Genomic DNA, 23,720 nt, shown 5'->3' on the forward strand with positions numbered 1-23,720 from the left:
ACCTTAGAGACTAACCAATTTATTTGAGCATGAGCTTTCGTGAGCCACAGCTCACTTCATCAGATGCATACCGTGGAAACTGCAGCAGACTTTATATATACACAGAGAATATGAAACAATACCTCCTCCCACCCCACTGTCCTGCTGGTAATAGCTTATCTAAAGTAATCGTCAGGTTAGGCCATTTCCAGCACAAATCCAGGTTTTCTCACCCTCCACCCCCCCACACAAATTCACTCTCCTGCTGGTGATAGCCCATCCAAAGTGACAACTCTTTACACAATGTGCATGATAATGAAGTTAGGCCATTTCCTGCACAAATCCAGGTTCTCTCACTCCCTCACCCCCCTCCAAAAACCACCCCCATACACACACAAACTCACTCTCCTGCTGGTAATAGCTCATCCAAACTGACCACTCTCCAAGTTTAAATCTTTGGATGGGCTATCACCAGCAGGAGAGTGAATTTGTGTGGGGGGGTGGAGGGTGAGAAAACCTGGATTTGTGCTGGAAATGGCCTAATCTGACGATTACTTTAGATAAGCTATTACCAGCAGGACAGTGGGGTGGGAGGAGGTATTGTTTCATATTCTCTGTGTATATATAAAGTCTGCTGCAGTTTCCACGGTATGCATCTGATGAAGTGAGCTGTGGCTCACGAAAGCTCATGCTCAAATAAATTGGTTAGTCTCTAAGGTGCCACAAGTACTCCTTTTCTTTTTGCAAATACAGACTAACAGGGCTGTTACTCTGAAACCTGTCAGTATGCAAATAGACTTCTATTGTAAGACATACAATACACAATGATCAGCTAAGGAGATAAGTGTCTCCCATCTCCTGTTTGGTGGAATCTGTCTCAAGGCATGCTACACTTCTGGGTGACCTGCCTTTAACTAAAAGGCCTTACAAATATAGTTTCCAATATATATCCACACATACATTTCACTAAGATTATGACCACCAGTGTGACACAGGCTTTCAGTAGAAATTTTACATGACACTCTTTGACAAACTAGAATGTAAATACCAGACCTAGGGGATAACTGTAACCCTTATGCACTCTTGTGCCATATGTTTGACATCAAGAGATCCTTGGGTCACAGCAACCCTATTGTTTTCATGGGCTTCCACAGGTATAATGAAGGGCAAAATTTGGCCCTGCAATTGGAATTCAGTTAACAGTTTTGTTGGAGCCAGGCAAGTCAAAATACAGTCCAGCTCATTTTCCCCGTTATACTAATTATGCAATGCTAACAAAGGTCTGGATTCTACAACACTTACATTCAGCAACACCGTATTCCCCAAGTAGTTCCCAAAAGATAACTATACTTCTTGCAGAGTAAGGTGCTGCTTAGTGCAAGTATTGGCGGCAGTCAGGCCCAAAAATAGCTAAAAAAACCCCACACCTTATTTCATTAAAGTGAGCACACATTACTCAAGGTACACAGGAACTGCAACTGTTGAGTGAGGTGGTGCAATTTTCACTATCACTTTTCAGTATAGAGCCATACCGTAAGATAACCATTTTAAAAGTAGACCACGGTTTCAGCAGAATTAAAGATCACTTCTTCTAAGAACCAGTATTTTCTGATCCCTTGAGGGTTCACTTAGACACCTCACTGTGCTCTGTTCTGTATATTTGGAACTGATGTCAGCAAATTGGGGAAATACTGTATGAAGCCGAATGACACGGCAAAAACCAGTCCTACTGTTCTAGATATAATTATTAGCTACATAGAGTATGCCCGAGAAAAAAAAAAAGAGGCTGGTATCACAAACAATGTGAATTAGTCCAAGTCTGTTTTTATACAGGACATGCCATAAGAACCCTAACAGTTTTATTTATTTAGTAAAGAGAAAGATTATAACAACTGGATTCTTATAATACACTGTAATTTGCTATTAAACAGATACTGCACCTGAAGTGGTAACTTCCTTCTCTTTGGCCAAATCCACTGCCAGGTACAACACAGATTCCAGTTTCTTCCAAAAGTTTCATACAGTAGAACAAGTCAGGGGCCATTTTATGAGCCTGAGAAAAGAGACTGAATTTTTGGAGTAATTTTTCATCTCCAGATCATAACATGAAATCATAATGCAAAAAATACAGTTTTATGGTCATTTTTCTTTGCAAACGTTTCTCCTGCACTTTCATTTTCTTCACTACATGGATGCACAGCAACTCCCGTTGGTGGTGAAATGGATCCACTCCACACTGCAGGCTCTCAATCAGTCCAGCTCAACAGAACAGAATTAGCCAGTCGCTCTGTCTTTACGTAACTACTCCCTTCTTTGATTGACTGAGACATAGAAACTTCTAGCAACAGAGTTTTTTGGTGTTCTAAACCCAATTTCACTGAAGTGTCTAACAGATTAAAGGTATTAAAAATATTTGATGAATTAACTCCTACATGCCTATCCTTACAATATTGCCCAGAGCACAAATAATTAGACATTCCTACTGGATTTTCCCAAAACATCTGCTGAGTAGTAAATCACCTGAATAATAATTTGGAGGAAGTTCTTATATTTTAAGTTAGTCAAATCAACATGCCCAGTCTATATACTACGTCATTCAGAGGCATTATTTCAGCTCAGAAAATTCACAAAGGACCCCACTTTTGGTCTCAGTAACACAGGTATAACTGAGCCCCAATCAGAAATGAACTGGAAAATGAAAGGACTGCCTGCCACTTGTTTATTAGTGATATAATCTCTTAGCAATTGCCAGTCTTTGTTTGTAGCTGGAAAGCACTTGTTCTACTCCAGGGCATAAAATTCCCTCATGGATAACAACCAATAACAATGTGGGGAGGTTAGACGGACAATGGCTGACTGACCTTTGCTGCCTCAATGGCTTTGGAAGGGATAAATATCCTTGGGAAGGCATACATAGCTCCTTGAAGTGGATTGCAGTGAATTCCTGGCACTTTATTAAACATGTCTTCTGTTAGCTTGGCTTTTTGGGCAAGATTGTCCAAAACAGACTCCTTTTCCTGTTGAAAAGAAAAGGAGGGGAGGGAGAATAGAAAACAGTTGAATTTCTCCTTAGATGATGAATTGTAGGTTGGTTCAATAGTTTTGCAGTTGGTAAAACAAAATGTTTCCTTACATTCACTCCTTACTAGGTAAGAGGTAAATAGAATATATCAAAGATTAGCAATAACACTCCTTACTAGGTAAGAGGTAAATAGAATATATCAAAGATTAGCAATAACAAATACCCAAGACAAATGGCAATGGACCAAAAGTGATGTCAATCATAATGCAACAGTCACTCACTAGTCAAATCTAAGTCTTCCATTTTAAATACCCTCTGCTGGAAGATGACAAAAGGCATATATTTCCTGTAACACTGGTGTAACACTGAATGCAAACCCAAAGGTTTAACATTGTTCTGGTCTTGGCAAGTTTTGTGACTTGCAGTTTTTTCCCCCACTGAATAAAATCATTGTAATTTCAGTGCCTTTTCTGCAGACGTGTGCTATACAATCAAAGTGCCCCTGTTATGCTGGATCATATTAAAGAAGTTCTGTATTAAAATCACAAATGAGTTTTGTTAGGATGTAGATATTCAGGCCTATCTGCAAAGGCCTGTACTTTAAGAATTGAGGTGTATTCTTATCACTTGGCTAGTTCTAGAGGTATAAAAGAAAGAATCAAAATCACTGTCTGCTGGTGTAAGGGCCTTCTCTTACTGTGACAGTCTGAGGCCCTGTTCTTAGGCTAAGGCCTTTGGCTAAGCAGCAGAGGCAGCCATAAGTGTGTGGGGGGGCGGAGGGTGAGAAAACCTGGATTTGTGCTGGAAATGGCCCAACTTGATGATCACTTTAGATAAGCTATTACCAGCAGGAGAGTGGGGTGGGGGGAGGTATTGTTTCATGGTCTCTGTGTATATATAATGTCTTCTGCAGTTTCCACAGTATGCATCCGATGAAGTGAGCTGTAGCTCACGAAAGCTCATGCTCAAATAAATTGGTTAGTCTCTAAGGTGCCACAAGTACTCCTTTTCTATAAACTGGGAAGCGACCGGTCACCTCCTCACATTCCAGACTAGTCACATTGAAATAAGGTGCTATTGGGCTTTTAGGAATATAATCCTGTCCTGATAGTGCCTATCACCTCCAGAGAAAGGGAAGTGCCTAGAAAACGTAAAAGGAAACTTAGTTTGATAGCATCCTGTCTGGCAAGAACCCACTTATCAATAGCTGGGATGTGAAATCCTAACTTCTGTATTGTTTTGTCATTATAGTTCCCACTTTACTATTGTTTGTCTGTATAATCTCTGTCTGGTTCTGTGATTGTTCCTGTCTGCTGTATAATTAATTTTGCTGGGTGTAAACTAATTAAGGTGGTGGGATATAATTGGTTACATAATCATGTTACAATATGTTAGGATTGGTTAGTTAAATTTCAGGAAAATGATTGGTTAAGGTATAGCAAAGCAGAACTCAAGTTTTACTATATAGCCTGCAGTCAATCAGGAAGTGAGTGGGTGGGTGTGGGAGATGGGAACAGGGAATGGGGGTGGGGAAATTGGAATCATGTTTTGCTAAAGAGGGGAAATGGGGGTAAGGAAATTGCAATCATGTTTTGCTAAAGGGGGAAATGGGAACAGGGAATGGGGCTAAGGAAATTGGAATAATGTTTGGCTAAGGGCAGGAATGGGAACAGGGACACAGGTGTAAGGCTCTGTGGTGTCAGAGCTGGGAAGGAGGATACTAAGGAAGGAAACTGGAATCATGCTTGCTGGAAGTTCACCCCAATAAACATCGAATTGTTTGCACCTTTGGATTTCGGGTATTGTTGCTCTCTGTTCATGCGAGAAGGACCAGGGAAGTAAGCGGGTGAAGGAATAAGCCCCCTAACAAGTTTGATTCCCCATAGTTTAAATTCCAGGGTATTACTAATTAAGAGATCTCTTGGTTTTTGGTCTCTTATTTTTACTGTTTCTCTCCCTCTCTGTGTGAAACTTTCAAGCTGTTAATTGTGTTAGTACATCCTAAGACAGAGTCTGTTCTCAAAGCGATACTTTGTAACAACAGAAACAGCACACACAGACTCCTTGCCGTTTTGTTGTATTCATCTTGCTTTGTTAACAATTGTGATTAAAATAGAGATAGAGGATGTATGTGGATGGATGCTTGGTGTGGATAATAAATGAATGATCAGGGAGGTGCCAGCCTAAGAATCCAGTGTCCATCGGGCCAAAGAAGGCGTCAAGTGGAAACAACCAGAGGACCCCCGAGGGCAGACTGGAATCCACCCAACAGCCTCAAGAATGGGAGAACCAAAGAACAAGATAACATCTGGCAGCATGGAGCCGTCAGGAATGTGCCATCTGCTGATTGATTCAGCAACAGCATGATGAAGCAATTCCTATAGATTGGCATAGGAATAAATTCCTATAAAAATGGACTCTAGAAACGGAGAACTTTGGGGTCTGATTCTGCAAAGCAACTTCCAGGAGCATCAGATGAGCATCTGACAAGGCCCTTCTCCCTCCTCGTGTCCAGGCCACCTGGCCAGTGACTTGGCACGAGCAACTCTAAGGCTGGTAACTATGATAACAACCTTGCAGAACCTGTGTGTGTGTGTGAATGAATATGAAATTGAATGGCATGTTATAGCTATAACTAACTGCTTACTATGATTCTTTCTGTATTCACAATAAATGTGGCATTTTGCCTTATTCCCTTTAATAAGATCCTGCTGGTTTTTATTTAATTGGTATAACACCCCAAACCGCTGGAACGGAGCTTCTGGGGTTCTGTGGCCAAGAGGAAGTTCTGCATGTGTAGCAAAGCCGATGCCGAGTCACTGCTGCAGACACTACCCTTGAAAGGCCCTGAATTCAAGTGGGAGCCCTAGTCCACAGGCTGTGTGTAGAGGGGAGATGGTATCATTTTTAAGGAAGCACATTTCTGAATTTAGCATTTGTGAAAGGTTCTGGAACAATGGTTCTAGAACAACATTCCTGGAATTCTCTATTTAACCACAGAATAGGTACAGCAGGTCAGCCTTCTCAAATTGTATTTTCAATATGCCTCAAGCTTGACTTGGCAGGACCAATTTCCAGGGATGAGAGAGTAGTTCAGTCTCCATACTCATTCAGTTTGTAGGATTTCTGCTGAGACTACCTACCAGGATACCAGCTGGGGCTTTTGTGAGAGGAACACTTGTTCATTTGGAACAGTACTGAGAAACTCCTTTCAAAAGGTCACAGAATAGCATTCTTCAGATGATGATGACTTTCGGTCACCATCAATCTGGGCTGGTGATCCTAAGACAAATCAGTGATGTCTAATTAACAATATCTTAAGCTATCCAGGCTGCTCACCAGGCTATAGTTACAAGATAAAAAGAGCTGTCTTTAAAAAGAAAAACACACACACACCAAAACACACAATTAAAACCAGCTAAGCATTTTCTGTTTGACAGATCTCTACTACAATGGGATTGATTTTGCATGTAATGTAAAAACTCTTCTTTTTAAAATAATGGGCCACATTTATCCATTTTTAAGTCCATTTATACACTAGAGCTGACTTTGGTAGAGCATTTGTACAAATGAGAAGCTACTATTCTTTGTTCAAATAAGCATTCAATATATAAGGGTACCATATGGTTTCACTTACAAAGTCACCCTCACTTAGTAGCTTCATTTTTCCTGTGCAGTTTTCAGAGAAGCCAGCTTTGTTGAGTAGCTACCCTCATTTACCATGGAAGCCACAGGGGAAAGAAATTATATTTAAAAGCAGATGAACTCAATGAAAAGCCACAAACGTGTGATGGAAGAGCTGTGGCTCCACCAAGATGTTGAAGCTACTAGTACAAAGAGTATTAGAAATTACTCTGTAGTCCTGTTGGCCAGTGTTATTACAGGGCTCTACCATAAGAAAAGCTGAGATGGATCTTTCTGTATCTTCTCATCACACCCTGGTGATGTATGGGATAGGGTTAAGAAATACACAAACAATATTAAAGCTGACCTTAATGAACTGTGCATAAGATTCTTCCCCTGGTACTGGAGGATTCACTACAATATCCATAGCTGCCTGTCCAGAGACTGGAGGACAGAGACGAACAGAGAGAAGTTTAACAAGCTGTCCTTTAATCTCTGGATGCAAGTTAATCACCTCCATATAACCCCCTCGGTAGCCGCACCTGAGAATACAGTAGATAGAGAGCGAGAGAGAGAGGAAAAAAATGAATATAATTTGGAATGTTTATTACTGAAAAGAACCCCAAGAGAGGAAAAAGAGGGAGCATCCAGCTGAACTTTATATTAATCATGAGCATTTTGCTTAGCATCAATACATGTAACCTACATTTTTAAATATCTTCTTCTGTATTGGGTAAGGTATAATGGTAGCTAAGTACCATCAAAGAAAATATTGGGTGTGACGTTTAGACATTAACATATGCAGCTTCAATACGAGGTTAGTCTAGCTATTAACATGGATATTTATTCCTCAGAGCAAACGTGTACAGCAGAAACAGAATCCATTTGATCAGGAAGCTGCCATTTCCCTCCCCTGATCCCCCCATAAAAGAAACGAACACACACACATCCACCCCTCTATAAAATCAGGCTGATCCAGTGAATCTTGAACTAGGCAGTAGTCCAGAGGTTCACTGTGCCATCCCTGGTAGGCTGCACACATAACTATTTTAGGAACCTATTAATGTAGGACTGGGGTGTTGGGATGGGAGGCAGGTCTGTGATAGTCACACAAATGAGGGTCATTCTTGTCAGTTGCCAGCTTGTGCAGATCAAGGAGTGCCTGGTTCACATTCTTTTCCAGGTCTGTGATAGGTGCTCTCTTTTTTAAAAACTACTCCATTAAATAAAAAGTTTGCAAAACCACTGGGCCAGCCCATAAGTTATACAATGTTCCATATATAAACTCATGCATTTTCCTTGTTTACTAGTTTTTAGGTAACAGTACCAGAAGATACAAGATGACACTCAGCTCACTAATGTGAAAAAATCATCCTGCTTGACAAGAAGCAAGGGGAAGCTATTCTACTAAATACTGTGCAAGAGGTTATACAATAAAGAAATGAAGATGGACATACTCGCCCATGTATCCCTTGGAGGTGGAATGGAAGGATGCTAGCTCTACATTGCTGTAGTACTCTGGTCCCATCTCATACAGAACCTTTTTGAAGGAATGAAACTGACATTCTTCTGAGTAAATGTTATCTTGATAAACCTACACAATCAGAGGAAACATTATGCACTCTGCCCAAATGTGAATAAATGACAGCATATTACACAGAATGTAAGCTGCTGAAGAAAGTTTGGGATGTACGAATGCTTGAAAGCTTTTACAAAAGAGGAGTTACAGTTACTTCAAGCATAACAAATGTATAGCTTACAGTATATTTAACTGAGTATCCCTTGCAAGAAGAGTATTGAACTTTGATTTTGTATATTATTTCTTAACTTTTATGTTTTTCATCTGTGTACTCAATTCCCAATCTCCACCCCACCCCTGGCTTCAGTTTCCCTCCTTTTAATTATCTAAACCAATGGCTAATGTCACCCTATATTATGTAGGTCAAGACTCGGATGTTGTTCCAGTTTCTTTCTGGAGTTACATCCTTATTGGAGCCACTACCCTTTTTGCTTAGGTCAAGTCCAGCACACTAAATTTTTCAAATTAACTCTTTAGGACCGAGAAGCTGGCTTTTTTGTTCACAACTTTTAGCCTGGTAACACTGGGAGAATCCATGCTCCATGTTAGAAATCAACAATCACACTTATTGGGCACAAAGGAAGAGAACCGAGCACCTAGTGCTTCTGTTGCACTACAGGTGTGTTCACCACAGAAAGGTATGTAGTCTTAATGCTCTACTACCTCATCAGCCAGAAGAAAGAGTTGCTCCTCCCAAGCAAAATGTATAACATCTTCAATGCACTTTCTACTTTGAACCTGACCTATAATTTAAAGTGAGAGAAGAAAAGTTGCAATTCAGGTTAATTAGTAGAGAACATGTACACAGTCTTTCAGTCTAGAACCAGGAAGGCTGCTACCTCTTCAATAAGCTGTCCCTCTTACCTTAAAAAAAAAAAAAAGCTATGGAAGTTGGTACATAAAACTCATTACAATCACTTATATATACTCTATACAATATGTCTGGGGGCGGTGGGTGGGGAGCCTCCATTCACAATTGAGATGTATTGTCTAAATTATAGGAAACAGTGAATTTGTGAGACATTAATTTTTAGACCCCTGTCAACAAGTCAGCTGAGGGTAAGACTAGTCTTCTTTGGATATGTTTTTCATTGCAGTTTACACATGCTCTTACATGGGTAAGCCCAAACCTCTTTAGCATGCACACACAAAACACTTAAACCTGGGTTTATATGTTCTTTGAACCCAGGCTTGCTTGCTTAGCTGGTAAATTATCTCAGTAAATTAAAAACCGCTTAACTAAGTTTCAGAGTGGAATCGCTAATTTTATCATTAAAGTCCAGCTATACATGTGCAATGATAAGTCACAAGCAAGTCCTAAGCATGTACAGCAAAAAGAAAAAACGGGTGAACAAAACAAACTCTGAAACGTTTAAATGAAACCATTACAAACCAGTGGGATTTCCTGGGTTGATGATGCAAAGGACCTTTGGATTACAGTATGCTTTGGCTTCATTCAAGGAACGACGAAGTTCATTCACATCTAGTGCCCAGCAATTCTCTTCATCCAGGTAATAGTTCACCTGGATGGCATCTAGTTCAGATATGGCTGCTGAATACAAGGGGTACTGTGGGATTGGGATCATCACTCCAGTTCGGGATTTCCCTCCTCCTGAGACCAAGATCTTTAGAATAGTCTGGAAAAGTTTAGGAATTTAAAGGAAAAAAAAAAACCAAACCAAAACAAAAAAACAGGTGACAGCGGAATTCACAGTATATTCTGGAACAACTTGCTGTGTGACTTTCTCCCGCTCTATGGGACGCAAAGCCTTAGACAAATTTCAGTTACAGAGGCACAAAGTTACCAGCCTTCATGACAGTGACACTACTAGTTATGAATACTGAAGGATGTTTATCTTTTAAGTCAAAAAACATTTCACACCAACTGTTAGATGGAGAATGCTAAGGTGTTTTATAACAAAAATTACATAGCACATAACAATGGCCGAACACAACATAGAGAGTCCTTTAAAAACAATCAACAGCTGCCCTCTTGCTGTAACTGCCAGCTGAAGTTGAAACTCATCAACTGCAGGCTTATCACTGGCAAATTCAAACAAGCAACAAAGGCAGTATCGGTATAATCAAATATAGTTATATGCATTTATATCTGATAAAGTTTTATGGAAAAACATGTGATGCTCACACTCCTGTCACACTGCCAGTAGAGCCCCTGGAATTGCAAAGTCTGGGAAACCCATTACACTGGATGAATCAATGAAGCTGCTATAAATCAGAGTACTGTAATACCAAACTGTGCCACAAGATGTCATTTTAAAAGTTTTGCAAACTAATTAAAAAAATTAAAATATGCACTACAGCAAAGCAAATACAAGGAAATCTATCTTCAGCAACCATGCAAAGGATCAACATATACTCGTTACCTAGTAGAGATGATCTTCAGCTAAAGAACAAACAAAAACTGCCTTGGAAACTTTGGGGATACTTTAAAGTGAATCGCTTAATGTAAGAAGGCTGGCTACTGAAGGTGGCCCTTGGTGCGGGTTCCACTGAATCTACGTAACACATGGTTTCCTTAAAGCTCTCCAAGAATTCTCAGTCTGTGGGGTCTGGTTTCTCCAGTGAATAACATCCTCTTCTAAGCTTTAGTGTCTCCACATTTTAGGCCTGGTCTACGCTGGAAAATTAAGTTGGCTTACCTACATTGTTCAGGAGTGTGAAAAATTCATACCCGAGTGGTGCAGTTAAGCTGATCTAGCAGCCAGAGTATACAGCTACTAGCTACTGTCTCTTGTGGAGGTAGGTTATGTACACTGATGGGACACCCCTCCCATCAGCAGAAGTAGCATCTTAACTGAAGCATTACAGCAACGCATTTCAAGTATAGCCAAGCCCTTAGTCATGTACAGCAAAATCTTCAAGCCAAGATGGCTAATAATCCATATTTAGACGCTTAAAAAGCTTTAGACGGCCATATGAAGATTTTAGTATCCATGGGCCTGTTTCAGAACTCCTCTCTTTTGCTCACACATAACGTAACTGACTTCAACATAAATCAGATCAGGATCACTGGCGTGGCGTATATGAGAGATCAGACATACAACTGTGCAAAGAAGATGAGAATCATGCTCTATAGTCTGTATTTCTTAAGGGATCTGTCTAATGTACCACACAATATATACATGTACACACAAACTTTTAACACTTACAGCAATTCCATCACTAGCCCCTGTGGTAAGGTATATATTATCTGGATCTGCAGGAACTCCTCCATCTCGTCTTTCAATGTACGCAGCAACATCTTCACGGATGCAATTTACACCTTGACTGGCACTGTAAGACCCTGTGAGAAACAGAGAACATGAGAAGATATTCATATGTACACAATCTGCAAATCTTAAATGCCCAGGTTTGGGCCGTGCAGTGGTGTCTATGAGATAGTTTGGATGTAGGAGAGCTTTATTATTTCCCCAGCACAGCAGTTTTCTGAAAGAGGAAATGAGGTAATACACTCACAGGGCTGCAAGAGGAACACGGCCATGGCTGTAAACCTGAAATAAGCATCTCTGAAAGACAAAACAAATATGGAGATATTGGATTGCCCATATGAATTATCTGAAGTTTGCCTTGCCATATGGACAAAAACCCAATTCTTCCCTCTGACAATCACCCAGCCATTTCACTGAACGACACCTAAAAGGTCAACCAATTTAATTTTTAAAATGACCTGCTGTTTAAATAACAAGAGGAAGGAATGGAGGAAACCTGTGTGAATGGAATAATAAAATAAAGGTTTTTTAAAACATGCTGAAACTTTTAAGACTTTTAATTTCAGATTACCATGTGACAACAGAGAACCATCCTGCCTTCCAATCTAAATCGCTTTTCAATTATCTGTAGGGGAAGCAGCTAGGCTAACCAAAAGTACTGTGTAAGGTTATGGTACACAAGCTTCTGATGAAGTTTATAATCACAGCTGTAACTGTCTTAAATAAAGGCAGTTTATTGGGTCCTAAATACACCATTGCTAAGTATGCGGAAAAAATAAACCTGCAGCAGACTGAAAGATGAATTCAAGGTATAAGGCCCAGAGCTGATGGAGGCTGAAGTGGTAAGTGCACAGCTAATTTAGCACAATGCCATGAAGCTGCAAGACCTTCTTGGCTTTAAGTAGATTGTTGGATGGAGTGGGGTAATTGGATTCGGCTCATCTGAAGGTGTGGTGCAGGTTTTCTTTGAGGATGAGGACTGAGAGGTCACATATGGAATGATCATTTTGTGAAAAGTTTCCCCCAGGAGTAATATCGTGGGGTTTTTTTTGTTTTTAATCATTTTTCTGCAACAGTTCATTCAAGAGTATAGTGATTATCTGGTTTCACCCAAAACACTGTAAACACAACATTTTTAACTACCATTTCATTTACACCTGCTCTAAGCAAGGTAAGTCAACAGCTGTTAAAATACCAGCAGCCCTAAAGTTTCCCCTCAATGGTAGCAACAGTGGAAAGTGTTAGTTAGAATGGGTTGGCCCAGATAAAGCTGATTTTGAAATAAAGTTTGGCCACATCCACGTTGGACTGCCAAACCTGTTCAAGAAGCCAGTTTTATTGTAGCTGTAATTTGAGCACAGTTCCTCAGACCATAAAGGTATGTGTGGAAGGGCCATATTCACAAAAAATAAGAGGAAGAAGCAGCAAAAAAGGAAATGTTGAACCCTCAGCACTATGGCGGGGCAGCTCCCAGTCAGACAAATGTACACACCTCATTTTAGACAAGTACTTAGAGTGGGCTAATCAGCCAAGTGAGATTGGTGACTGACACACTATTCTGAAAACCTAAAAATGAATATTGGAATTTTTCTATCTGCGCTGCCAGTTTTTAAATATTTGTTGTTACAGTTAAATCAGAGGGTCAGTTGCTCTTTAACTCACACCATACTATAGAATCACATTCCAGTCACTAACATACAAAATGTTTGTTTATCCATTGACATTTGTGTAAGTTTTGCAAGCTTAGTCATTTATATTTTTTAAAATGCTAATGTTCAGAATGATCATTTGTCTGAAGATGGCTTTCTTGCTTTCAGCAATCTTAATCAGAACCCTGCTTACACTGACAAGCTGCAAATACTTTGAAATACACTTATTCTGGGAAAAGATTCCTGCAGAGTCTATACATTTTTCAAAGATCATCCATACTCTGTGAAACACAAAGAATTTCACATGCAGGTTGCACAGGCTAATAGACCTAACATGGGACTGATATCAGGAGACAATGAATTCTAATCCTGATGCTACCACTAATTTTGGGCAGGTCACTCTACAATAGTGGTCACCAACCGGTTGATCGCAATCAACTGGTCGATCCTAGAGAATCTCCCAGCTGAGTGCAATCTCCGGTGGTGCAGTGGGGCTGCCGTAATGGCAGGCTTGCTCCCTGCCTGCCCTGGCCCCATGCCGCTCCAGGAAGCGGCCAGCACGCCTCCCAGAGCCAGTACCCCATACCGCCCTCCTGCACCCCAACCCCAGCCCTGCCCCCCACTCAGAGCCAGCATCCCATACCCCTTCCTGCATGCCAACCCCCTGCCCTAGCCTTGACCCCCCTCCCAGAGCCAGCACTGCATACCCCCTCCTGCACCCCAACACTGTGCCCTACCCTGGAGCCCCCTCCTGCACCCAAACTCCTTCCCGGAGCCCACACCCCTTCCTGCACCCCAACTCCCTCCCAGAGCCCAATCCCTCCTGCACTCCAACACTCTGCCCCAGCCCAGCACCCCCTCCTGCACCCCAACTCCCTCCCAGAGCCCACACCTCCTGCCCCAGGCTCAGTCCAGAGCCCCCTCCCAGACTGCAAATGCCTCTGCCCCAGCCCAGAGCCTGCACCCCCTCTCGACCCGTGACCCCAGCTCGGTGAGAGTGAGAGAGAGTGGGGGAGAGTGAGAGATTGGGCGGGGGGGGGGGAGAGGGAGCGGGGCAGTTCCTGGGTTGCCCTTAATTCAAAAAGTGATCAAGTGGAATAAAAAGGTTGGAGACCACTGCTCTACAAATAGAGAGACCTCCAAGAGAAGGCAGAAAACAAAGATTTTCGGAGGATTTAATAGTTAGCGTCTGCAACACTCCTCAAAACATGTGAAGTATTATCTAAGAGCTGCATCAGCTGCCCCTGCAGTATATAGAGGCCGCACTGTGCCTGTTACTACCTATGAGTAAGGCTGCAAGTCTTTTATGGAGGTCACAGAGTCCATGACTTTCCAGGACCTCCAGGCCTCCTGCAGCCGCTGGTGTGGCTAACCCCAGGGCCACCTGAGCAGCTGGGGAGGCCCTGGGCCAGCCACTGTTCTGCAGGCAACTTGTCTCGGACGGTGCCCCAGAACAGCGGTCCAGGAGCAGCAGCAGCACCCCAGGCTGCCCCCACCCAGAGCAGTGGCGGCGATAGGGCTCCGGCCCGCCCCCAGCCTGGAGAAGCGGTGGCGGCGATAGGGCTCCGGCCCGCCCCCCACCTCCAGGAGCAGGAGCAGCAGCAGCAGCAGCGGTGGCGGCAGGGCCCTGGGCTGCCCCCGACCCCCAGGAGCAGCAGCAGCGGTGGCGGCAGGGCCCTGGGCTGCCTCCCCACCCCCAGGAGCACCAGCGGAAGCAGGGCCCCAGGCTGTCCCCGACCCCTAGGAGCAGCAGCATCTGCTGCAACACCCCCCCCCTCAGCATGTAAGATTTAGTTAGGGTTACTTTTAGTAAAAGTCAGAGACAGGTCACTGGCCGTGACTTTTTGGTTATTGCCCATGACCTGTCATTGACTTTTACTAAAAATACCTGTGACTAAATTGTAGCCTTACCTAGGAGTAAGGCTAAGATTTTGTCATGGATATTTTTGGTAAAAGTCACGGACAGGTGACAGACAATAAAGAAAAATTAACAGAAGCCGTGACCTGTCCGTGACTTTTACTAAAAATATCTGTGACATAATAGGGGATCTGCAGGTCTCCACACCTCAGCAGCAGGGCATCTGCGCAGAGGCTGGGAGCTCTGGGTGCTTCCACCACGGGTTGGGTGTTGGAACTCCAAGGTCCCCCACTGGCCAAGGCTGGGAGCTGTGGGGGCCCCCACCACCTGCAGCAGCTGGGAGCTGTGGGGTACCCCTGCCGCCCGCAGCTCCCAGGTCTCTCCTGCTGCCTGTGGTGGCCAGGAGCTGTGGGGTACCCCTGCCTCCTGCAGCGGCCGGGAGTGGTGCAGCACGGCACCCCTGCTGCCTACAATTCCGGGGGCCCCTGGCAGCCCAGAGCTTGGGGGTTCCCCTGCAGCCCTCGATGGCCGGGAGCTGCTGGGTTCCCCCGCTCCTCACAGTGGCCAGGAGCTGTGGGGTGCCCCCGCCACCTCCTCCCTGCCCCCGTGGGCGGCGTGGGACCCTGCAGCTCCCAACGACCACAGACTGAAGTCACAGAGATCTCTGGAAATCACGGATTCCATGACCTCCACGACCTCGGTGACTAACCACCTATGAGCCACAAAACAAAACATTTCCCCAGCTTGTAGTTTAGGCATAGGCATGCTGTACAAAAGGTCAGTTTAATCCACAGACGGATTCATATTATTTTTCATAGCATGGCTCACTGTTTCATAGCATGAGATCACAAGAGACCCCTAATAGGAAAGGACTCAAGTATTTTTATTTTTTAATGCAATTTAGCAGCTGGAAGTGAGGCGAGCTGGCACCATGTGTCTAAACTCTTCTCCATGAACCACCAGAAGTGCTCAACAGACCACGATGGGAATCCCTGGTTTAGTATATGGGATTATAACAAATTCCATAAAATGTAAAAACATTAAGCAAAAAATCTGCTAAATTGAACTAGGAGAGGAGTTCAGAAGACCACATAAAAACCAACACAAAAAAAGATGAAATTATGAACTACATGTAAACAAAAAGACAAAAATGAAAGCTGAACTGACACTGGATGAACTGTTTGACATTCTCTGAATGTGCCTGACTGCTAATCAAATCACTAATTATATTCTGTTTGCTATCGTAGTAGGTGCTATAAAATAATAAAAAAATGAGGCACTACAATCACAAAAATTAATAGACACATCAGTTACTCTAATATGTACTTTGAAATGTCACCCTTAGTCTCTTTTCATACTGGAAAGGAGTTTATCGGGTCTGTCAGATTCTTCAGATTCTGTGCCCTGGCTAGAGCACTATATTTAGAGTAAAAGAAAAGGAGTACTTGTGGCACCTTAGAGACTCAAATAAATTTGTTCGTCTCTAAGGTGCCACAAGTACTCCTTTTCTTTTTGCGAATACAGACTAACATGACTGCTACTCTGAAACCTATATTTAAAATAGTAACTCAAATATGACCTCCCAGATACAAGCAGTGGGCTGAGCTTCTAGATGGCCAAAAATGAACTGGCACCGCAAGTAGGTAAAGGTTGTTTTTAGGGCTGTCAAGTGATTAAAAAAATTGTGATTAATTGCATGACTAATTGCACTGTTAAACAATAATAGAATACCATTTAAATATTTTGGGTGTTTTGAGCTCACTTTATTTTTGATTACAAATATTTGCACTGCAAAAAAAAAGTATTTTTCAATTCACTTAATACAAGTATTGTAATGCAATCTCTTTATCATGAAAGTTGAACTGTACAAATGTAGAATTATGTACAAAAAAAAACTGCATTCAAAAATAATACAATGTAAAATTTTAGAGCTTACCAATCCACACAGCCTTACTTCAGCCAATTGCTCAGACAAAAAGTTTGTAAACAAGAAGCGGGCATTATCTCCTGTCAATTGTAACCAATGTCACCTGAAAAGAAGAACAGGCATTCGCATTGTATGGTGGTAGCTGGCGTCACAAGATATTTATGTGCCAGATGCACTAAACATTCATATGTCCCTTCATGCTTCAACACCCATTCCAGAGGACATGGGGCCATGCTGATGACGCGTTCTGCTCAATAATGATCCAAAGAGGAGACCGACGCAGGTTTACTTTCATCATCTGAGTCGGATGCCACCAGAAGAAGGTTGATTTTCCGTTTTGGTGGTTTGGGTTCTGTAGTTTCTGCATCAGAGTGTTGCTCTTTTAAGACTTCTGAAAGCATGCTCCACACGACGTCTCTCTGAGATTTTGGATGGCACTTCAGATTCTTAAACCTTGGGTCGAGAGCTGTAGCTATTTTTAGACATCTCACATTGGTACCTTCTTTGCGTTTTATCAAATCTACTGTGAAAGTGTTCTTAAAACGAACATGTTCTGCTGGGTCATCATCCGAGACTGCTATATACGGCAGAATGCAGGTAAAACAGAACAGGAGACATGCATGCAATTCTCCCCCAAGGAGTTCGGTCACAAATTTAATTAACACATTTTTTTTTTAAACAAGCATCATCAGCATGGAAGCATGTCCTCTGGAATGTTGTCCGAAGCATGAAGGGGCATACAAATGTTTCGCATATCTGGCATGTAAGTACTTTGCAACGCTGGCTACAAAAGTGCCATGCGAACGCCTGTTCTCACTTTCAGGTGACATTGTAACTAAGAAGCAGGCAGCATTATCTCCTGTAAATGTAAAGAAACTTGTTTGTCTCAGCGATTGCCTGAACAAGAAGTAGGACTGAGTGGACTTGCAGGCTCTAAAGTTTTACATTGTTCTGTTTTTGAGTGCAGTTATGTAACCAACAAATTCTATATTTATAAGTTATACTTTCACTACAGTACTTGTATGAGGTGAATTGAAAAATACTATTTCTTTTGTTTATCATTTTTACAGTGCAAATATTTGTAATCAAAAATAATAATAAAAGTGAGCACTGTACACTATGTATTCTGTGTTGAAATCCATATATTTGAAAATGTAGAAAAACATCCACAAATATTTAATAAACTTCAATTGGTATTCTGTTTAACAGTGCGATTAATTTTTTTGAGTTAATAGCGGGAATTAACTGTGATTAATCGACAGCCCAAGTTGTTTTTATTTATTTCTAAATACACACATGGGCCTTTGGGAGGACATGAGGTTCAAGACAACAGTTTTGGAGCTTCAACATGTTCTTTTAGGGTTATTTTGTCTTGTAAACATGGTTGATTTCAGCTGTCATTAGAATGACTACAAGGACAATGGTAGAATACATTTTACAACCAGGTGTATGTGCAATTTATATACCTTAGACCAGGGGCTCCCAAACATTTTTCCAGTAGGCACTGCGCCTCACTATTAACACCTCGAGGAAAATTACTAATTATTATATTCATATAAACTATAACACTGTAAATAAAGTATGTACTTTTCCTTTTCCTTTTAATGTAAAAAATCATAATGATAGAAAGCCCTAGTAATGTGCACTCAAAGAAATGCTTCAAGATCTTTGAAACCAAACAGTTTGACTGGAGAATGCAGTTGCACTGGTGGCGCACCTTGGGACCACAGCCCACAGTTTGGGAACCTCTGCCTTAGACAAATGAACAGAATTTGGGTCGTTTTTCTGAGTGCCCATATACTATGATAATGGGTTATCCAGAAATGTGTATACAATAACCATCTTGCTGAGAAGTCTGCTTACTGCTTGACCTCTCAACAGCATGCACCAGTGCACAGGCGCGGACTCTGTGGCTGCTCTGGGACTGGAGCACCCACGGGGAAAAATCAGTGGGTGCTCTGAACACATGAGCAGCCAAGCTCCTCTCACCCCCTGTCCCACCTCCTCCTCCCTCCCTGAGTGTGCTGCATCCCTGCTCCTCCACCTACCTCCCAGTGCTTCCCGCCACCAAACAGCTGTTTGGTGGCACTTAGGACTTTTCAGGAGGGAGGGGGGAGGAGCAGGGACGCGGCACGCTCAAGGGAGGAGGCGGAAAAGAGGCAGGCAGGGGCAGGGACGAGCACCCACCGGGAACAGTAGAAGTCGGTGCCTACGCACCAGTGGTTGCCTACCATCTTCTGCATCAACCCCATCTTGTTAGTAGAGAGTCTTGTAAACACTCCGCGTTCACGATTCTTGGGCCACTTCCTCCCCACCCAAGTTCATCTAATTACATCCTTTCTAAAAGGCCCATCACTACACAAGCTTAAGATATTAAAACAGAAAATAACAGACCTATAATTAAAAACAAATGAGGCTAGATAAAAATCTTACCTAAGCTATTTCCTCCACACCCCTGCAAGATCCGTCTCGCTCTCTTCTTTGAGTCTTCTGGGAAGCTTGGGCTGTCCAACAGGTTTGGGTATGTACAAAGTGCAACCACCTACAGTACCAAGACAAACTTTGTAAACTGACTATTGCTATCAGTTGCTCAATGGCACTGGTTATGTTTAAGTTGTTAATATGAAAGTTAGCTCCTTTGAGGTGAAGGATATCAATAGATTAGGTCTCAAACCAATAAAAAATAAATCCCCCCCCCACCCCAAAAAACATAAAAAGTGTACATATTTGTCATCAGAATTTGGAACCTAATTAATAATGCTAAGAGCAGCAAATTCCTTTTTCCTTATTTGTATTACAGTTGATTGAGATTGGGGCCCCACTGGGCTAAGCACTGTACAATCATATAGTAAGGGATCATTCCTGCCCTGAAAAACGTACAATCTCAACAGAAAAAGGGATAAAGGAATAGCTATTTCTAGCACCATTTTACAGGTGAGGATAAGAGGACTTGCCCAAGATCACTCAGCAAGTCTATGGAAGAAGTGGGAAATGAACCCCAGTCTCCCAGCCCTAGTCATACTTCTCTGAAATAACTTTTGCAGTCTTTATTTTACTAATTTGAATTGCTAAAGGTATTTAAATAAGAAATGAAGGGAGAACAGCAGGTAGAAGTGGAACCATGCTCTAAAGGAAATAAACTATGATGAAGAAATTTAAGCCACAGTGAGGGAAATCAAGAGGTCCCTACTGAGAGCAGCTTTCATTTGTCTCAATCTCTGCCTCATTTTGCATGCATTCACCAGGATGATATGGATGGGCCATAGTATCCTGGCTGGTCAGAGATGGTAGCAGAATTAATGCATGTATGTATATCACAGTCTATGTTTTCCTTACCTATATTACCAATAACTGGTTTGCTGGAAGAGGATGTGAGCAAAGGGCCAGTAGGTGGACATTTCAGGGGCATAAAAGAGGGAGAATACTGTAGAGGGACCCATGCAAAAGAGGGCCACAGTGGGGACTATTAGAAGGCAAACTATTGGAGTTTTGATGGTAGAGGCACTACTGGAAAAGCTGAACTGGTAGCTCCATGTGTCACATCCCTTGTATGTATGGAAGTAACGTCCATTCACACAAGCAAACAAACAATTAAGCATGCAACATGCATAGGCTATAAAGCACAACTGGTAACATAGTGAAAAAACAATTGAGTAGGTGTGCATTACAGTCATATTGGGGGAATCAAATGTCTAGCTACAAGAAATTTTTCTAGCAAATCACGGTGTCTGAAATTTTTTGATATTCTATAGAGGAAACAGAATTAGAAACAATATTATTTTATAAAATTATTACCTGACGAAGGAAAGTGATGGGCTGTTGTCCCATTGCATGTGCATCACCAATGTTGGCCTTAATGACCTCAGTAAAAGGCTTTTTGATTCCCTGAAGTGAGACAATTCACAATGCGCTGTTAGTTCTAAAGTACACCAAGTTTTTCTATAATTTATTTTACCACTTAACTGGTATAGCTTATTTATTTCTTATTTATTATAATACAATAACAATAATTAGTAATATCTTTTTCACTGCATTTTTCATCAACAGATCTCAAAGCACCTTACAAAAGAAAAACAGGACACATTTTCAAAGCACGGCCTCTAGTTTTACTCACACATTTGCAATACAAAAGATGGATTTGAATTATATGTGTGTGTAGTTCTGGGCACAGACTCAAAGAAAAAAGGTGCACTTTGATGTCCTTGGAAAAATTTTCCCTCTTTCCCCGCTAATACTAATAATTATTATTGTTTATTAATTGTTGTTATTATTATTAAGCTAGAACAGTGGTTGTGCTTAGTTAAGGAACGATGTCCCTATCCTGCTGTGACCCTAGTTGCCCTTCAGTACTAACTGGCAGAGGGCACACCATATCACAACTCCCATTAGGCTGGGCACATTCATTGAATCAACACCTTATTGTCATAAAAGGTGTTGCATAAGGTATCATACGCAAACCAGTAACTTGCAGGTTATTAGTATTATCACGTAATATATGTACAGGTGATGTATAAAGAATTATAAATGTATGCTGAAAATTTTTTTTAAAGATACTCTGCAAGCAATGCATAAGCCCTGCCTGTCCTAGACAAAGGAAAGTTATTTTGCCTCTTTTCCTGTGTCTACAATGTAAACTGAGCCAGGTAATACCTCAGAGGACAATGAAAAATACATTTGCATAGAAGGTAAACAAAGTCATAGAGCTAAATGAGCAGGAAAAAACATTTTAATAATCATGATTGAAGATGGAGCCTGCACCCCTAGAAAACCTTCCTGGCTCTTGAAACGGAGACAGTAGACTTTGGGAAGTATAAACAAGGGCAAAGAGCCATGTTAGCATCTATTGTCTAGGGCAGTGGTTCCCAAACGGGGGTTCATGAAATGTTATAGGGGGTTCTCAGGGAAAAATTCCCTAACGGTGGACATAGCTGTCCCTAGGGAGCACGGAGCCAGCAGCCCTGGACTTCCAAGAGCTAAGCAGATGAAAGCAAGCATATCTCTCACACTGAGGAGATTTAAACTTTAAGACTCCTTATAAGAAATGGAAAGGGAGGTGGATATCTTTTGCTGTTTTTAAAATTAAATAGGTAGCTAGTATTGTTTTTTAAAATTATTATGAAGAACAAGTTTAAGCATTGCTGTAAACTGCATTCTTTGCCTGGACTGCTCAAGACCTGAATGCTTGTGTAGGAGGAACTCTTTATGAGTTGGCTTCTTAAATACCACCATGCTGTTTCACATCTGATACTCCTTGATGAAACATAGGAGCCTTGTCTGATAACAGGCTTATTCAAAGTGATACAAGCTACGAAAGTGAGATCTTGGAAGAGTGTTGCCATTTTCATAATGTAATAAAAATACTGTAACGATAAAAAATAATTAATAATAAATAGCGTGTAATAAGCATGTCATAAAAACAAATTTTATATTTCCAAGATCACTGCTTTTATAATTTATACTGAGGTAAAGGAGAAAATCCCTGGAAATATTCATTTTTAGGAGGGGGTTTGTGAGACTTAACATTTTAGTGAAAGGGGTTCACAGGTTGTCAAAGTTTGGGAATCACTGGTCTAGGGGACAAAGTAGTTCCCATTGAGCTAATGAAAAGTGGATCCTCTTGGCCTGAAAACCAAGAGTATCTGGAACTGAGAAACCGGCTTAAACAAAGACTGCAACGTGCTGAAGTTAAGTTTTAGTCACTAGAAAGCATGTTTTCTTTTATTTTACTTTTAACCATATCTATGTCTTTTGTTCTTACTTATCACCAGGGATCCTAGAAATCTGTTTGCGATGGAAAAACAAGGAATTTGCATTTTTACAGAGAATCTTTAGTTTTTACATTTTGTGAAAAAAATAAAAACATATATTAACTAAATTTTACTGAAAGTTCCAGTGTCACTTATACAATGGGTGCTACCTCCCCCTCTTGTGATCAATTTTGATTGTGCTTTAAGTTTACATAGCTAAACATACTCCAATAAACCACTTCCGGCGTACAGTGGTTATTCAATGGCGTATAGGGATTCGTGTTTTAATGCAACTCATTTTTCACTTCAGCCTCCGTTACTGTTGTAATTGTAACTGAAGTTATGAAAAGATGCCGAAAACATTAAAAAAAAATCACCCTATAAGACCATGTCACTGAGTTTGGTAAGGACAAATTTCACATTGGTGGTAGGCTTCGAACTTGCTTAAAAATTGTAAATATAACAATAAAACATTTTGTTCTACTGATACCTACATATATTGTGGCTAGGGAAACTAAAGTTCAGTGTTTTATTTTAATCGCAGAAAAACACAGATTTTTATGTTTTTCTATTGGAGAATTTGGGGTTTTTTTATCATAGAAAACTAGGATCCCTGCTTATCACATAAACATCTGTTCTTTGTTAATAAACATATTCTTGTTTTATTACAAAATCATCTCAGTTCTGTGTATCAAACTGAAAGATAAAGTCCTCAGCTAAATTAACAGGCTGTATGATCTGTCTCTGTGGAGGCAGTAACGTTAACTTCTGTGAGGGTCCAGTAGGAGAGACTGGACACTACAGGGGAGATCAAGACTGGAAAGGCGGCTGGTCTCACCCTAAGGAGTGATCAGGCTGGTGGAAGCCAGGTTGAGGCCATTGTGCTGGGAGCATGGTCTCGGGGCTCTGAGCCAATGCTGCAGGCACACAAGGACTCTGGGTCACACAGCAGGTGGTGACAACCTCTTACTGGTTTGGGTGAACCTCCATAGCGTTACACTTGCATAATGAGTAACAAACTCTAGTAAAATAAATGTATTTTAAAGCACATATCTGAAGTCGTTACATGCCAGTTTAGGAAGAGTTTAGAAATATTTTACAAGTA

General features: G+C 41.4%; 1 protein-coding gene across 7 annotated transcripts in view; it reads right to left on the reverse strand.

Moving 5' to 3' along the window:
- The window catches only part of GPT2 (glutamic--pyruvic transaminase 2), a 45,504-nt gene that overhangs the window by 6,773 nt on the left and 15,011 nt on the right, over positions 1-23,720 (reverse strand). For all 7 annotated transcript variants that reach the window (XM_077830752.1, XM_077830759.1, XM_077830758.1 and 4 more), the window contains 9 exons: positions 20,664-20,753; positions 19,302-19,410; positions 11,375-11,508; positions 9,598-9,841; positions 8,868-8,947; positions 8,083-8,219; positions 6,993-7,167; positions 2,841-2,996; positions 1,920-2,032 (listed from right to left, as the gene is read on the reverse strand). In XM_077830752.1, coding sequence (XP_077686878.1) covers positions 1,920-2,032; positions 2,841-2,996; positions 6,993-7,167; positions 8,083-8,219; positions 8,868-8,947; positions 9,598-9,841; positions 11,375-11,508; positions 19,302-19,410; positions 20,664-20,753 — 1,238 coding nt within the window. The remainder of the gene's footprint in view (positions 1-1,919; positions 2,033-2,840; positions 2,997-6,992; positions 7,168-8,082; positions 8,220-8,867; positions 8,948-9,597; positions 9,842-11,374; positions 11,509-19,301; positions 19,411-20,663; positions 20,754-23,720) is intronic.

This window comes from Eretmochelys imbricata, chromosome 12 (assembly GCF_965152235.1).
Source record: "Eretmochelys imbricata isolate rEreImb1 chromosome 12, rEreImb1.hap1, whole genome shotgun sequence".
Classification (NCBI taxonomy): domain Eukaryota; kingdom Metazoa; phylum Chordata; order Testudines; family Cheloniidae; genus Eretmochelys; species Eretmochelys imbricata.